We start from the raw sequence: 16,142 nt of genomic DNA, 5'->3' as shown, positions 1-16,142 counted from the left end.
TGAGTGCTGGTCACGTGCTCTGTCGGGGCCACCCCCACCTGGTCCTGAGGGCCCCCTGTGTTGGGGGGCGGGGGCTCAGCCTCAGGGCCCTGCTGCCCAGCTGCCCGCTGGGCCCTGCCCACCCTCTTGCCTCGGGGCTTTCGAGCTCGCCCTCGTTTCCCAGACATGGCCCTGAATCCAGTGCCTCTTTCTCCAGATGTCTGCTCCCCAGGGGCCTGTCTCATCAACTGGCCTGGTTAGGGAGCTCAGAGGACATCCCAAAGGCCACAAGAGGTTGCTTGCTCTCAGCCAGGTTCAGCCCTCTGCTCCCCGCTGTCCCAAGTGGCTGTGCTGCCCCTTGACTGATCTCCGCACTCCAGTAGCAGAGCCCAGGGCTCTGGCTCTACCTATAGGCCCCACAGGTCCCACTCTGTGGCACTGGGCCACACCAGAGAGTTTATAGAGACTTTGGCGGCACAGTGGCTCACCCTAGCCGAAGAGGCTGACTAACACGCTGACACAGGGTGCGGGACTTTACAGGCCACAGACTTCACTGGACAGACTGGGAGGGAGACTGAGAAACTGGGGGCGGCTCTCAGTAGCTAAACTGCTGCTTGAGGACTTGCCTGGTCCTGCCTGGGCATCACCAAGCCCTCCCTTTTACCCCACCCTCAGTCTCTGGTCGCGGGAAACTCAAACTGGCCACAGAGCCAAGAGCTGCATCCCAAATGCACCAGCCAGCCCTAACTGCCCAGACCCTCACTGGCCATAGGTCATCCCAACCCAGCTGACCACTGGAGCCCCAGGCCTACCCGGATGAACCCTGCCGGACAGGAGTTTGCCAGAGATGAAGGCCCACCCTAGGCCCAGCATGAAGCACTTGGGCCACACCGTGGGCTGGTGAAGACACTGAGCCTTCAAAAGTCTACATAAAGAAGAGTCTAGCTTGGCTCCTGGGATGGGGCATGGGACCTGACTACTGTCATGATTGGGAGTCCAGCACTCCCTTTAAATTAAAGCAAGGTCTAAGGGACCCTCACATGGCCCACCTGTTAGTCCCAGGGGTGGAGCTGAGGGTCCAGGACCAACTCTCATCTGAGGCTTCCTTCCCAGGCCTCCTGTTGCGAGGAGTCGCTCCAGGTGACATCCTCCCCAGTCGCTCCCTAGCCCCAGCCCGCTGACTCACACCCACGCCCAGAGCCTCATCCCAGCCAACTCTGCTTCACTGGCCAGACTGGTTTGCCTGGCCCAGCCCTGCCCAGCACACACACACACACACACACACACACACACACACACACACACATCCCATCCACTCTGCCCTTGCCCAGAAACCTCAGGAGCTGACTGAGAGCTCCAGACACCTGTCTGGAGCAGAGTAGGAGAGAGGCTTTGCTAAAGGGCTTGGAAAATGGCAGGGGCATTGTTTGGGTGGGAGACAGCAGGTAGGACTACGAGAGGCATGCTTTTTAGGGCCTTCCACATGCCCAGGCCTGGGGTTTTTGGTTCCAGATACAGGTTGGTTCTTGATAGTAGCAGGTTAAAGGTGTATTTGCTGTTGGAAGACGAGGCTCATTAAAATTGCTGCATGTGCTGGCCTCGAGAGTCCTTCCCTAATAGCCTGGGAACAAGCCTAGCTCACATCCCATAAATGCCACCTGAAGCTGCAGGGCTAAGGAACAACCCACATCCTTACACCTCTGCTACCTTTCCTTCAGGGAAGCCGAGAGAGAGTCGCCAGCTGCAAAGGAAGGCAAGTCATCCAAGCAAAGGGTCCTTCTCTGAGAACCCCCAGGCCCCTGCAGGTGAGAACCTGGGTGTCCTACATTTGCTGGGGGGAGGGGCGGTGATGGTGGTGGGACTGGCAGGAAGGGGACCGCCCTGGGCCCAGATATGCATGGTATGCATGAGTGAACATACGCACACACGTGTGTACGCACGAACATGCAAAAGCATGCGTGCCTATATGTATACATGTGTGCGTGCCCGTATAGTCTATGCAGCAGGCCAGAAACAGGCAGAAAATCCACCCCCCACCCCCCGCCCATGTCTTGCTAGCCCCTGGCTCCAGTCTACCTCCCAAAGGTCTCACTGAATCGCCGGCCCTGAGCCTGTCGCCCTCTGGCGGTAGTAAAATGATCCAGCCACAGCTGTGGTTGGGGAGTTCCACCATGAAGTCCAGAGTCCTGTCTGTGCCTGCTTCCTGGGCTCCAGTGCTTAAGGACAGGAGGGCCCAGGTCTGGCCAGCCAGCTCCCTTCCTGCCTCGGGTCCCAGCTCTGTGTTTCCAAGACGCAATTAGGTTAAGATCTCAGTACCGGTGCCCCAACCCCATCTTCAGCTGACCTTCTAACTACTCTTTGGGTACCTTGAACCCAACACATCTAGCCAAGCTCCTCCAGGCTCATCCCTCCATCCACAATGTTCCCAGTGACTGGTGTCTGGACCCACTTCAGCTGGCCCTGGTGTTCCATACTTTCCCTGTCTGGTTTCTGGGTCTACTTAAGCCTCAGACGCCTATTCTTGTTGGCCACTCTGCCTTGCCTTGCCTTGCCCTCTGCCTCTCCCTCCAAAGCTCTCTGTCTGTGCAACTCTCGGAAAATGCTGCACCTGTGTTGCTTGCGAACACCCGTGTCTCCTGGCGAACCTCCGCCCTTCCCATCCTCGGGTGCTGGGATCAGGAGACCCAGCCTTATCCTGAGGACAGGATGCACATGAGGTCTGTAGGTTGTTCTAGTGTAGTTGTGTATGCCTAATTCATTGACCTGGGTTCTGCATAGCTCAGGGCCAGACAGTCCTGAGTCTCATCAGAGACGGATGTGTGGGGATGCAGTCTCCAATGGAGACTCAGAGCAGAGGAGATGCCAGATGGGAGGAGCCAGGATCCCTCAGAAGGGCTAGTGCTTGTTGCCCACCCTGCACGCACACCACCTCTGTTGCCCCTCATTCTTGCATATCCTGGGAAGACCTTCAGTGGCTGGGCAGGGTAGCCTCAGGAATATTACTGCTGGGGTGCCAGGAATGCATTTGGGGTTTTCCACCTTTTTTAAAAAAAGACTTATTTATTTAACATATATGAGCATCCTCTGTTGCTGACACACCAGAAGAAGACATCAGATCCCATTACAGATGGTTGTCAGCCACCACATAGTTGCTGGGAATTGAACTCAAGACCTCTGGAAAAGCAGACAGTGCTCTTAACCGCTGAGCCATCTCTCCAGCCCCTATTTGGGGTTTTCTAGAAGAGACCTTCACTCAGTTCAGGGTAATGATGGCCCTTTCACGGCATCTGGTGCTGGCTCAGAGCTGGGCAATGGTGGGGAGCAAGGGTGGGCTCCACCTGCAGCCGAGGCTCCTGGGCTTAGGAGTGGTGGGAAGATGCCGACTCTATCTTCTATGCAGAACAGACAGGTGGCTGCTATTCCAATCTGTTGCTATCCCAGGACTACTCCAAGAGACCCTGAGAACATACCATTTTCCGGCCATTTTTTTTTTTCTTTTTGCTGCTCAGCCCCAATCACTATGGCTTTCTGATTACCCTCTGGGCCGTCAGCCAGAGCTGATGGCCTGGGAAGAAAGGTGTGTTCGGCAGGGGAAGTCTGGTCCAGGGCAATCTTAGAAGAAGGATGAATGTTGGGATTCAGTCCTCTCTACCACGGCCACTCTGTTCACAGCCTCCTGTCTGGAGTTCACGGGATGGTTATCAGGTGTCCCCAGATTCTAGATCCTCTCTAGGAATGTCACTCCACATGCCACTGTCCCCACAAACCTGTTCCCCACCTTTCCTCAGACCTCCCCTCCATTCCCTGTTTCCAGGGTGATTCCTCTCCGTATTTCCCAGGAGGCCGCCTTCAACTAGCACCCACTTAGGATACACTTCCTGCCCAGAGCAGTGGATGGACAAGTGCTCCTAAAGGGGGTCGTGTCTCCTTGCCATGCCTCAGGAACTTCAGGCCTAGCGGAGGTTGATGGCAGTTCATCTGGGTCAAGGTGTATATCATGTCTGACCTGCCTTATCACCATTCACTCCCGCCCGGAGGCACGGATGAACCGTAGAAGATGGTGTGACAGACACCATGTCTAGCTAGGCCTGGGTTGGGTCAGAGTTGGTGAATGGAGATGCAGATATGACAATCTCTCTCCTAACTCAGGGCGTCTGTATATGCCCCAGACCTGTGGACTCCAGAACCCCAGTCCAGATGTTCAAGGACTGTGTTGAGCTGTTTCCCTGTGCTGCAGGGACCATTACCATCAGTGGAGAGTCTTACAATATGCAGTATGCATCCATGCTTGCTATCCAGAAGTCCTGTGGGTTGGCAGCTAGATAGCTACTTTGGCAGGTGGCACAGAGCCTGTTCCTTCTAGTGACATTGTGACCAAATCTGTTTTTGTTTTTGTTGTTGTTGTTGTTGTTCCTTCTCCCAGTTTTAAGACCCCTGCCCTGCTAGAGGGCCTCTGCTCTCTTTTCTGAGTAGCAGTTACCCCCTGCCCCTGTGTACTCCTTGCCTCCATCTCCCTGTGTGCAGACTGGGTCTCTGCGGCCACTGGTGTGCCACCTCTGGCATTAGTCACTTTTCCTGTCGCTCTGACAAAATACCTGACGAAAATCAGGGAGGAAGGGTTTATTTAATTATTTATTTATTTAGGGTTATCGTTTAAGACAATCGCAGTCCATCACAGCAGGGAAGACATGGTAGCCTGAGCCCAAGGCTCACGTTTGTAGCCACAGTCAAGGAGGAGTAGAGAGGGATGAATGGGCTGGGCGGCATGGTGGCACATGCTGTTCGTCGCAGTGTTTGGGAGGCAAAGGAAGGCAGATCTCTTGAGTTTGAGGCCAGCCAGGGCTAATAGTAGAGAAACCCTTTCTGAAAAAAATAAAATAAAATAAAGCAAAAACAAAGAGAGGCTGGGGTGACAGGAGAATGCCTGGTGTTCTTTCCCTTTCTCCTTTTCATCCAGCCAGTGACCCTGGCCCATTGTATGTTGCCACCAACATTCAGGGTACATCTTGAACAAACATCTCCAGAAACTACCTCACAGACAACACCCTGGGGTGTATCTCCTGGGAGAACCAAAATCCTGTCAAGCTGTCAAGGTTAGCCATCACATTTCCTTGCTGATGAGCAACCTGAGGCCATCCACCACCTTGATCCCCTGCTAAGCATAAACTCAGTGCACTGACCTGTTCCGAGGACCAGGGCACAGGCATCTTTTGGGCGCCGTCATTTGGCCTTCATGAACTATACCCCAACAACAGAGAAGCTGTGAGTAGCCTTAGCCCCCGTTTGGAGAGGAGAGTATACTGTTCTCTGTGCCACACGAGGATCGGCTGTTTTCACTCTTCCTCAGCACGTAGAAAAGGAGAGAGTGTTTGCCACCTTAGCAGCCAGCTATCAACAGCCAGGAGCGTGCGTGGGATCTGCCCAGGAACTGCCTGCCTCCTGTGGTCAGCTGATTTCCATCAAAGTTGATTTGCCTTTTGCAGAGGCCAGAGAAGTGGATGTGAACAGGGAAGGAGTGTGGTATCCACGATCCCTCCAGGAAAACGCTTTGTCCGGGCTCGCTCCTGGAAGGGAGGAAGTGCCTTGGGTTCTCACTTGGCCCCACCTTCCATGATGAGCCTTGCTCACTGGCCAGTGCTGAGTGGAGTGGGCCACTAAGTCTGCCCATTCCTACATACAGGACACCCCCAGCACACAGGCCATTGGATGCCCCTGCAGTGGGACCTAGCCACACTGCCACCTGCCCTGACCTCTGCTCTACACACAGGTCCGGTTTGCAATCCCACTCTAAACAGAATCAGTTTTGAATCTGTTTATTAGTTCTCGCAAGACTTTGGTGGCCTGTTTGGCTTTTTTCAGGATCTAAAGGCATGTCGTCCCTCCTCTCCAACTTGACGCCGTCCTTACTTTTTTTTCTCGCCTGGTTGCTGGGGGTGGGGGTGGTGTTCAGTTCTGGGTTATATAGAAGAGAAACTGCTTTCTTCTCCATAGTCTTTTTTATTTTCATTTTTTTAAATGAAAAAATACTTTATGGTGTTTTCCCTGCATATAGGTTTGTGCACCATGTGTCTGCAGAGGCCAGAAGAATGCACTAGATGCCCTGGGATTGGGGTTATAGATGCTTGTCATCATCTTTTTGGTTGCTGGGAATCAAACCTGAGTCCTCTGGAAGAGCAGCTCTTGACGGCTGAGCCATCTTTCCAGCCCCATCTTTTTGATGGTTTAAATAGGATCTCTCCACATAGCCATGGCTGTCCCGGCTACTACATGGACCAGGCTAGCCTCAAACTCACAGAGGTCCATCTGCCTCTGCCTCCCGAGGGCTGGGATTAAAGACATGGGTCACCACACCTGACATTTCTCCCTGACGTTACGGGAAAAGCTTTCGGTCTTTCGCTATAGACTATGATGCACGCCACAAGGTTTTCGAAAGAGCCTTTATTAGACTGAGGAAATTTCCCTCCATGTTAAATGTCTCGAAAACCTGGCTGACTGCTTTCAACATTTTTCTGTCTCGCCTGGGGTGATTATGCATCTCTTCCCTCATTCTGCTGGTGAGGTCTATGGAGTTTGTCAGTTTTCATATAGAGTCATCCTCACGGTCCAGAGATAAATCCTACTCGATCACGGTGTAGAAGACTTGGTTAGGCTACTGAACTCGGCTTGCTGGTGCGTGGTGGGGGGATTCGTATTCATGATCCCAACAGGTGCTGACCCAGATTTTCTTGTGGTTGCCTTGCCTGGTTTTAGTATCAGGGCACGTTGGTCTCATAGGCTAAGGTAGGAAGTGCTCCCTAGTCTTTACCTCATGAGAAAAGCTGAGGCAGACCAGCCCAAGCGGCACAAACTCTTCCCCTGTTACCCAGAATCCAGCGGGGAAGCACTGCGTCTAGGACTTTTCTTTGTTGGGAGTTTCCCTCCCCCTCAGACGTTTTTATTTATGTGTATGCCTGCCTACATGTGTGTGCACCATGTGCACACAGGTGCCCACTGAGTCCCCGGAACTAAAACAAGTCGTAAGGCGCCTGATGCATGCTCAGAACTGAGCCTGGGTCCTCTGGAAGAGCAGAAATAGCTCTTAACTGTGGCCCCATTACCTTCTAAGAATTTATATTTTTTATTATTTAAAAACTATGAGTATGTCAGGGGTGGCTATGTGTGTGTAAGTGAGGTCCCCACAGAGACCAGAGGCATTGGACCCCTGAGACTGTGTTTGTAGGTCGCGGTAAGTCTTCCTGCATGAGTGCTGGGAAGCAAACTCAGGTCTTCTGGAAAATCAGTAGGTGCTCCTAACTAACCCTGCTGGGAGAGAGACTTCAAGCTCTTCACTACCCATTGGTCTACCCCACCTCACACCCCTATACCCTTACAGTTACCCTTATTTATATTTATTTATTTATTATTTATTTATTTATTTATATATTTGCAGAATCAGTAGTATGATCCCCCTTTCATTCCCCCTATTAGAAAGATTTTAGTTTTTACTTTTCAGTTACGGGTACGTATCTTCATTTGTGCGTGCATATACCTGTGCATGAAGGTACCTACAGAGGCCAGGAAAGGGTGGCAGGTTGCCTCCGAGGTCCAAGAGAACGTCCCCTGTGCCCTCGGGCAGCATGTGCATGTGGGTGTTGGGTAGTCCTGGCTTTCTTGAAGGGGGGGCTCCCCATGGCTTTCTTGTGCTACGTATTCTTTCTCCACTTCCTTCTGCCTGGTGTTTTGCCCGTGTTAGGGACACACCAGCTTCCAGCTGTTGCTGGAGAGTTGTTTGTTTCTTGCTTGACCCAGAGATTGTTTTTTTCTGTACATTGATGGTTCGCCGTTACATGCATGCATGCGTAGAACTGGCCTGTAGTAAAACTTTTGATTACATAATGCTTCTTTTCCCTTCTTTTAAACCTTTCTGTGTGTTTATTAGCACATGTTACTCATAGATAATTATATAATAATTGTACATTCTGACTTTGTGCATAAGTATATAATATATCTTGATCATATTCACCTTTGTTACTCTCTCCTGTCCCTCTCCCACCTCCACTAATCCCGACCGTCTTTCCGACCAGTCCCCTTCTATGTTCATATGAGGGAGAGGGGGACACATTTCACTAGGGTTGCTTCTAGGAGTGTGGGTGTGACTATTTACATATTTACAGGAGCACGGCCACCGTATCAGTGGCTACACTAATGAGTAAAATGTCTCTCTTTTCCCCAGCAGCTATGAACTGACCACAGGTCTCAGGGTGGAGCCTTGTGAGTCCCCTTCCCCCACAGCACCGCAGGATGCAAATGGACTCAATCTTGAGTAGGTCTTGTGCAGATATCCTCTGTTGTGATTATGGCTCAGCGGTTAAGAGCAATGACTGTTCTTCCAGAGGTCTTGTGTTCAATTCCCAACAACCACATGGTGGCTCACAACCATCCGTAATGGGATCCAATGCCCTCCTCTGGTGTGTCTGAAGACAGCTACAGTGCACTCATATACATAAAATAAATAAATCTAAAAAGAGGAAAAGATTATAATGTCCACATCATGCCTGGAAAACAGCACCATACAGCAGGCTACCCCTTTTCATTGATCACCTTATTTCTTCCATCTCTTCTGCAATGTTCTGTGAGCCTTCCCAAGGACCATGTAGATGTCCCATTTATGGGTGAGCATTCAATAGCCACTTAACCTCAGAATAGTAACCTCTATAGTTACTGCTGCCCCTTACAAAACAACTTTTCTAACTAAAGCTGACGGCAGCACTCTGTGCATAAAAATAATTGTTCAGTCACATCATACCCATTTAGCAAAACAACAACAGCAGTATCTTCAAGCACACTGGCATCCATGACCTCACAGGCCATGGCTTTTGGCCAGGTCTACAGCACCAGAGGGGAGCTCCCTCCTGTGGGGCAGGCCTCAAGTCCAACCAGAAAGCAGTTGGTTACTACACAACAGACTTGCACCAATGGACACGTCTTGCCTGGACAGTCAGCAGTGCCATAGTTAGGGTCCACAGCTGGGTTAGCCTCTTAGTGACAATCCTCACCCAGCAGCCTGCATGGCCCTTTCTAGCACTAAGAGGGTGAGCTAGCAGGGAGGGAGCTCCCAGCTCAGGCCCAGCTTGATTTCTGTGTCTTTAGAGAAAATATGTCTTTAGCACTAGTTTGTTTTTTTTTTCTTTAAAGATATATATATATATTTTTTTAAAGATTTATTTATTATTATATTATTATATGTAAGTACACTGTAGCTGTCTTCAGGTACACCAGAAGAGGGCGTCAGCTCTCATTACGGATGGCTGTGAGCCACCATGTGGTTGCTGGGATTTGAACTCAGAACCTTTGGAAGAGTAGTCAGTGCTTTTAACCGCTGAGCCATCTCACCAGCCCCCTAAAGATATATTTTTATGTATGTGAGTACACTGCAGCTGTCTTCAGACACACCAGAAGAGGGCATTGGATCCCATTACAGATGGTTGTGAGCCACCATGTGGTTGCTGAGAATTAGACTCAGGACCACTGGAAGAGCAGTCAGTGTTCTTACCCACTGAGCCATCTCTCCAGCTCCCTGTGAGATTTACGTTTTTTAAATTTTACATTGTTTTAAATGTTTGTAAAAGTTTGTTTCATCTGCTAGTAACATAGGCCCTTGTATTCTTCCTTCCTCCCTCCCTCTCTCCCTCCCTCCTCTCTCTCTCTCTCTCTCTCTTTCTTTCTTTCTTTCTTTCTTTCTTTCTTTCTTTCTTTCTTTCTTTCTTTCTTTCTCTCTTTCTTAGTTTTTCGAGAGATGCTTTGTTTATGTAGCCCTGGCTGTCCTGGAACTCACTTTGTAGACCAGGCTAGCCTTGAACTCAGAGATCCGCCTGCCTTTGCCTCCCTAGTGCTGGGATTAAAGGCGTGCACCATCATGATAAGTTTTTTTTTTTTTTGGCATATTTTCTTATATTAAATATTTCTATTTTAGTGTGAGTGTGAGTGTGAGTGTGGTGTGTGTGTGTGTGTGTGTGTGTGTGTGTGTGTGTGTGTGTAGACAAAAACAGGTTTGCCACAGTGCATGTATGGACGTCAGATAACAGCTTGGAGGATCTGGCTCTCTCATTTTACTGTTTGGGTACTTTCAAATCTCGAGGATTGAACTCAGGTCATCAGACTTGGTGGCAAGCTCCCTTACCCACTAAGCCATCTTGCTGTCAGTCCCTTCCCCCTTTTCCTTTGGTTCCTGGTTGTGGTGGTTCCATAGGCCCACAGGGAATGGCACTATTAGATGTGGTCTTGTTGGGGTAGGTGAGGCATTGTTGGAGGTGTGCCATTAGGGGGTGAGCTTTGAAGTCTCTGAAGCTTAGCTTAGGAGAGTCTCAACTTAGAGCCACCTGTCAAACAGACTCCAGATAAGTACTCCTGTCGGTGGGAAATGGGCTGGTGAGATGGCTCAGCAGGTAAGAGCACCCGACTGCTCTTCCAAAGGTCCTTAGTTCAAATCCCAGCAACCACATGGTGGCTCACAACCATCCGTAACAAGATCTGACTCCCTCTTCTGGTGTGTCTGAAGACAGCTACAGTGTACTTACATATAATAAATAAATAAATCTTTAAAAAAAAAAAGTACTCCTGTCAATCATAGCCTAAGCTTCTGTCTACTGCCTTAACCTGAAGATGAAGTTCATCTCTGTCTCTCCTCCCACCACCCCGATTACCAAGGTCACAGGTCAGGACCTTTCCAGTATACACCTAGGATAAAAATTTTCCTCTGAGCTCCTTAACTTTACCTTCTACTCCTAGTCTATATCTGCCCCAGCAGATTTCCAATTAATTGCAAACTGCCCCCAAAGAGCCCCCAACACGTGCCAGCCGTGGTCACGGTGTCTCTTCATGGCAGTAAAACCCCAACTAAGACAATGACTACAGTGACATTCTGAATGGATATGTCTGTCATTGACAGGGGTGCACAGCCATGACAAGTACCAAGGACTCATGGGAAATGAACAAAGCCTATATCCCCGTATGAGTTAGGGTAGGGAACAGCAAAGGTTTCTTTCTTTGGTCAAAGTATGCCTGTGTACAAAGGCACAATTGGTGTGAGTGTGTGAAGCTAGCAACCACAGCTCCGTGCTCCTGGTGTTGACAGTCCGGGACTAGCTCACCCCTCCTCGCTGTAGGTGATGATCACACTGAGGTTACAGCAGCAGTAGGTGGAGCTCCGCCAGAGCAACTTCTCACCCGACCCCAGCTTTTCTGCATGTGTGACCCTACCCTTTCTTCATCCCCTGGTTGGCCATAGCCAGGGTGCCAAGGCAAAGCTGTGCAGGACGTGGCACCTTTTTCTATCATTTTACAAATAGAGACAAAGTTTTGGATACACTGACATCATTGCTGTTGGTACTAATGCGCTGAAATCCTCGTCGTAGAAAAAGCAGTTAACCAGTGTCTGCAAACAGCTAGCGTACATTTATGCCTTCGAGCCATTGCAAAAGCTTGGGAACCCCAAAATGAACACTCTTTCCTCTCTCCAGGGCTGGGTGTATAGATTGGTCAGCAACGTTTTCAGCACAATGGGAGACACTAAGTTTATACTTAGAAAACTACCAAAGGGCCGGGGGTGGGGTGGGGGTGGTGCACGCCTTTAATCCCAGCACTCAGGAGGCAGAATCAGGCAGATTTCTGAGTTCAAGGCCAGCCTGGTCTATAGAGTGAGTTCCAGGACAGCCAGGGCTATACAGAGAAAAGAAAAACCCTTTCTCGAAAAACCAAAAAAAAAAAAAAAAAAAAGAAAGAAAGAAAGGAAGGAAGGAAGGAAGGAAGGAAGGAAGAAGGAAGGAAGGAAGGAAGGAAGGAAGGAAGGAAGGAAGGAAGGAAGGAAGAAAGAAAGAAAGAAAGAAAGAAAGAAAGAAAGAAAGAAAGAAAGAAAGAAAGAAAGAAAATAACCAAAGGACATTTTAAAAATTGAGTTTGTGACTATGATATTAGCAGTACTTTACTGGGGCTAGATAAATTAATAACTTTATTATAACTCCACTGATTAATGCCCAAACCTCAAACTTTTGACATCTTAATATAACACTAGCATATAGAAAGGGGAAGGAACCTGAACCATTTCCCATTTTTCACACACCTTACATCACATCCTAGGACCTTTACATCTTGACTATACATACCTTAAAGGACTTTCTTAGACCACCAGAACTTACAAACCTCAAACCTTTTCTTTTCCCATCTAGTCATTTACCAGGAGACAAAAGTGACTGATTACTGAGAGCAGCCATTGCAAAGCAAGCTCCTTTAAGCAGGGGAACAGTAAAGACTGACCCTAAAACCTGTTTAGGGAGTTTGTCTCTTTTCAGAGTTTATCTCTTTTCTGCCAGCAAGGTAAACTGTGAGTCTTATTTTTATATATGAAATGGATTGACCAGGCAACTGCACCCTTGGGTCATGGGGAGCTGGGTTCTTGCTGCTATTAAGCTGCTAAGTTTAGCCATCAACATCATCAGAGATCAGAGAAGGATAAATTAGGGCAACAATTTCAATCCAGGGGCTGGAGAGATGGCTCAGGGGTTAAGAGCACTGACTGCTCTTCCAGAGTTAATTCCCCAGCAACCACACAGTGGCTCACAACCATCTATAATGGAATCTGGTGCCCTCTTCTGGTGTGTCTGAAGACAGCAACAGTGTACTCATATAAATAAAATAAATAAATCAATCTTAAAAAAAAAAAAAAAAGAATTCCAATCCAAATGGGCTCTGTATCAGTTAAAATGACAGAGACGTAACTGCTACCTGGACAGTTACCCTGGGCTCCCTCATGGTAATCTCAATGATTTCATTGGAGTTTGTCGGTCTTTGGCAGTCACAGAGAACAGCATTAGCCTTCAGCTGCCAGACCCAGAAGGTCTGAGAGATTTTCCTGTGGAGGAGGAACTTGGGAAAACTGATCTATCTTGGCCAGGTAGAGGAGGCCAGGCAACCCAACCCAACAGTGACTACCGTTTGGGCAGGGCCTTGGCCGTAGGCAGGGCATGGGGCAGATCTTTCCCCAGTGGTTAGTATTAACACGGTCCACGCGCGCGCGTGTGTGTGTGTGTGTGTGTGTGTGTGTGTGTGTGTGTGTGAGAGAGAGAGAGAGAGAGAGAGATCTGTTCCCATGGTCCTCTTTGGAGACCCTAGGGTTGCCACTAGGAGTTGCCATTTCTGTATATCACAGGAAGTTATTTAAAAAAAAAAAAAAAAAACACTTTAAATGCCATATGTAGCAGATCTCTCGGAGGCAGTGAAAGCATCTACTAGGTTTAACAGACTTTTCTTATTTTTATTCACTTGTTCAGGGTTAACCTTGAAACCATTCAGGAGGCTGAACAGTGCTTGTCCCTGTCAATGAATTATATTTATACTTAGCATGGCTATGTGCCTAGTTCTGAGCACATGAAGGGACGTGATCATTTGTAAAGTGGCGGACCATCAGCATGTATGTCTTAATTATCTCTAGTAGTTTACAAGTTAGTAGCTTTTACAAGATCACGATTTTATCCTTGTTAAGTTTGCGTTGAAGATTTAATTGACGAGCCTTTGGCATCAAAATAAAAATGTAAACCATAAATACAGTTCACAGAGCGACTGGAATCTTTATTCTTTTTGATCCTTTCATGGTGTACCTTTAAAGAACATCACAGTTTCTCATGTGACTCAGTTTATTCAAGTGCTAAAGCCCAACAAAGTTAGCAAAGACAAAGAGACTAGACATGTGTCTTCAAGTCATTACAGTCAACCTGAGTAAACCTTAGGAATTTATATCAAACGTACCTTATTTATCAAACATATGTTGTTCCCTATTTAAAAATGTCTGGACTCATGGGTTGAACACTGCAAAGGCAGAAGAGATTAGCTGTAAATCTCTTAGTCGGCTTTTGTTAACCTTAGGAATCTATCACCATACAAAACTCCATTGTAATCCAACATATTTTAGAGACCTGTGTCTCTTTGGTTTAAAAAGAAGACACAATGATGAGCAGAAGGCTCAGTAGGACTAAGAAGCTTTAGGGGTGCTGCCTTGGTTGGCTTATATCACATGGTTATCTTAATCAAGATGGGGGTGAAGTTACATGGCATGTACTCTTTTTTCTTAACCTCAGTAAAAGAAAAAATATGGCTTCTGACCACATGATGGCTTCCATCATGATGAGGTCATCAGCTGAGATGGAGGCAAGCCACAGGGATGCTATTTTAAAATACCTGTTTTCTTACATAAGAGTTTAATTCAGGGGTTGGGGATTTAGGTCAGTAGTAGAGCCCTGGGTTTGGTCCTTAGCTTAAAAAAAAAAGAAGAAGACTAAATGATAACAATAAAAAATTGTCTTGCCTTGAGGTTGTGGGGAATACTTTTAATCCCAGCACTTAGAGGCAGAGACAGGAAAATCTCAGTGTTCCAAGCCAGCCTGGTCTACAAAAGCAAGTTCCAGGACAGCCAGGACCACATAGAGAAACCCTGTCTCTAAAGCAAAACAACATCCTCACCAAAAAAAAAAAAAAAAAAAACCCCAAACCTGAGATAGAGAATTTACATAATAGTCTTAAGATATTTGTTTTTGTTTCGAGAGCAGAGAACAAAGAAATCACACAGAGAAAAGATGTTTAAGTGGAAAGGAGAAAAAGCTGACAGCTAAGAGACTTTAGGGATTAATTGTTAGTACAGTGGCATACATTGTTACAACCTGCAAGAATTTGGAAACAGAGTGTGCCACTTTGTAGCCATCACCTGGGCAATTAGGCCAACAATTGACAAATGAACTCTCAAGCCATCAACTGGCTTCTTACAGCAAAGAAGGCAGAGTGGAGAAGAACTGGCAGCCTATGGGATGGGAGAAAACCCTTGCCAGCTATGCATCAGACAGAGGACTAGTACTTTAGAACATACAAAGAACTCAGGAAACTAAACATCAAGACAATGAATAACCCAGCACAAAAATAGGCTACAGGATTGAACAGAGCATGCTTAAAATAACAGCCAGAGACACACAGAGAGACACCCACACACACCCACACACACACATGCCAGGTTTTGAAAACAAAAACACCCACCCCCAACCAAACAAAAAACAGCCAACAAATATTTTAAAAAGTGTTTAACATCAGTAGTCATCAAGGAAATGAAAACTGAAACTATTCCATCCCATCTCAAGCCAATGAAAATGGCAAAGTGGCTACCATCAAGAAAAAAAATGATAAATGCCAAGGAGGGGGGTGTTGGGAAAAAAAAAAGGAACCTTTATTCATTGCTGGCAAGAGTCTAAAAAAGTGTAGCCACTAAATTAAAATTAAAAATAGAGCCACCTTCTGTCCACTCTTGGGCACAATCCTGTATCCAGCCACAGGAACACTTGTTAATCCATACTTATGGCTGCTTGACTCATTCCCAGCAGGTAAGGGATGGAATGAGCCTAGATGCTCATCAAGTAATGAATGAATAATGCAAACGTGATACTTATACACAGTAGACTCATATTCAGCTATACAGAAAAGTGGGATCTGGAAGAAAATGAATGTAACTGGAAAAGAATACATTAAGTGAGCTACCGCAGGTTCAGAAACACGCTTATTCTCTTGTGTTCTACCTTCTAGTTAAAACAATATTTTATGTGCTCATCTGTGTTTTCCCCTGCATGTATGTCTATGTACCACGTGGTGCCCGTGGAGGTCAAAAGAGGGCATCAGATCCTCTGGAAGTGGAGTTACAGATGGTGGTGAGCTACCATGTGGATGCAATCTGTATTCTCTGGAAAAGCAGTCAGTGCTCTTAATGACCAAACCATCTCTCTAGCGCCTACCTTCTAATTTTCATATATGTACATATATGTGGAAATGAGTGTGTTTAAAGCTAAGAAACTAGAAAGGAGCCCATGAGAGGGGGATAAAGAGGCTTTAGGTTGTGGGGACGAGAGTAATGAAACCAATGTGATATGAAGGAGAGAGGAATACTCAGGGTTCAAGGAGTAGATGGGGAGGAGACAGGAAGAGGGCATGGGAGTGGATAAACCAAAACTGAGGTTGTGTGAAAAAGCCACCGGGAAACTAGCACTTGGCCATCAGCATTGCCTTTTGTTTGTTTGTTTGTTTGTTTGTTTTACAAAAAGGAGTTTGAGCACTGGAGAAGTGGCTCAGAGGTTAAGAGCACTGGTTGCTCTGAGTTC

At 47.5% G+C, this 16,142-nt stretch overlaps 1 protein-coding gene across 2 annotated transcripts in view; it reads left to right on the top strand.

Moving 5' to 3' along the window:
* The window catches only part of Iqank1 (IQ motif and ankyrin repeat containing 1), a 37,092-nt gene that overhangs the window by 3,387 nt on the left and 17,563 nt on the right, over positions 1-16,142 (top strand). For both annotated transcript variants that reach the window (XM_029470066.2, XM_085831364.1), the window contains one exon: positions 1,698-1,784. Coding sequence is in view for 1 of the 2 variants with exons in the window: in XM_085831364.1 (XP_085687490.1) it covers positions 1,698-1,784 (87 nt within the window). In the remaining variant the exon portion in view is untranslated. The remainder of the gene's footprint in view (positions 1-1,697; positions 1,785-16,142) is intronic.

This window comes from Mus caroli, unplaced genomic scaffold (assembly GCF_978045245.1).
Source record: "Mus caroli unplaced genomic scaffold, Mus_caroli_1 scaffold_16, whole genome shotgun sequence".
In the NCBI taxonomy this organism is placed as follows: domain Eukaryota; kingdom Metazoa; phylum Chordata; class Mammalia; order Rodentia; family Muridae; genus Mus; species Mus caroli.
This window is presented reverse-complemented; position numbering and strand designations above follow the sequence as displayed.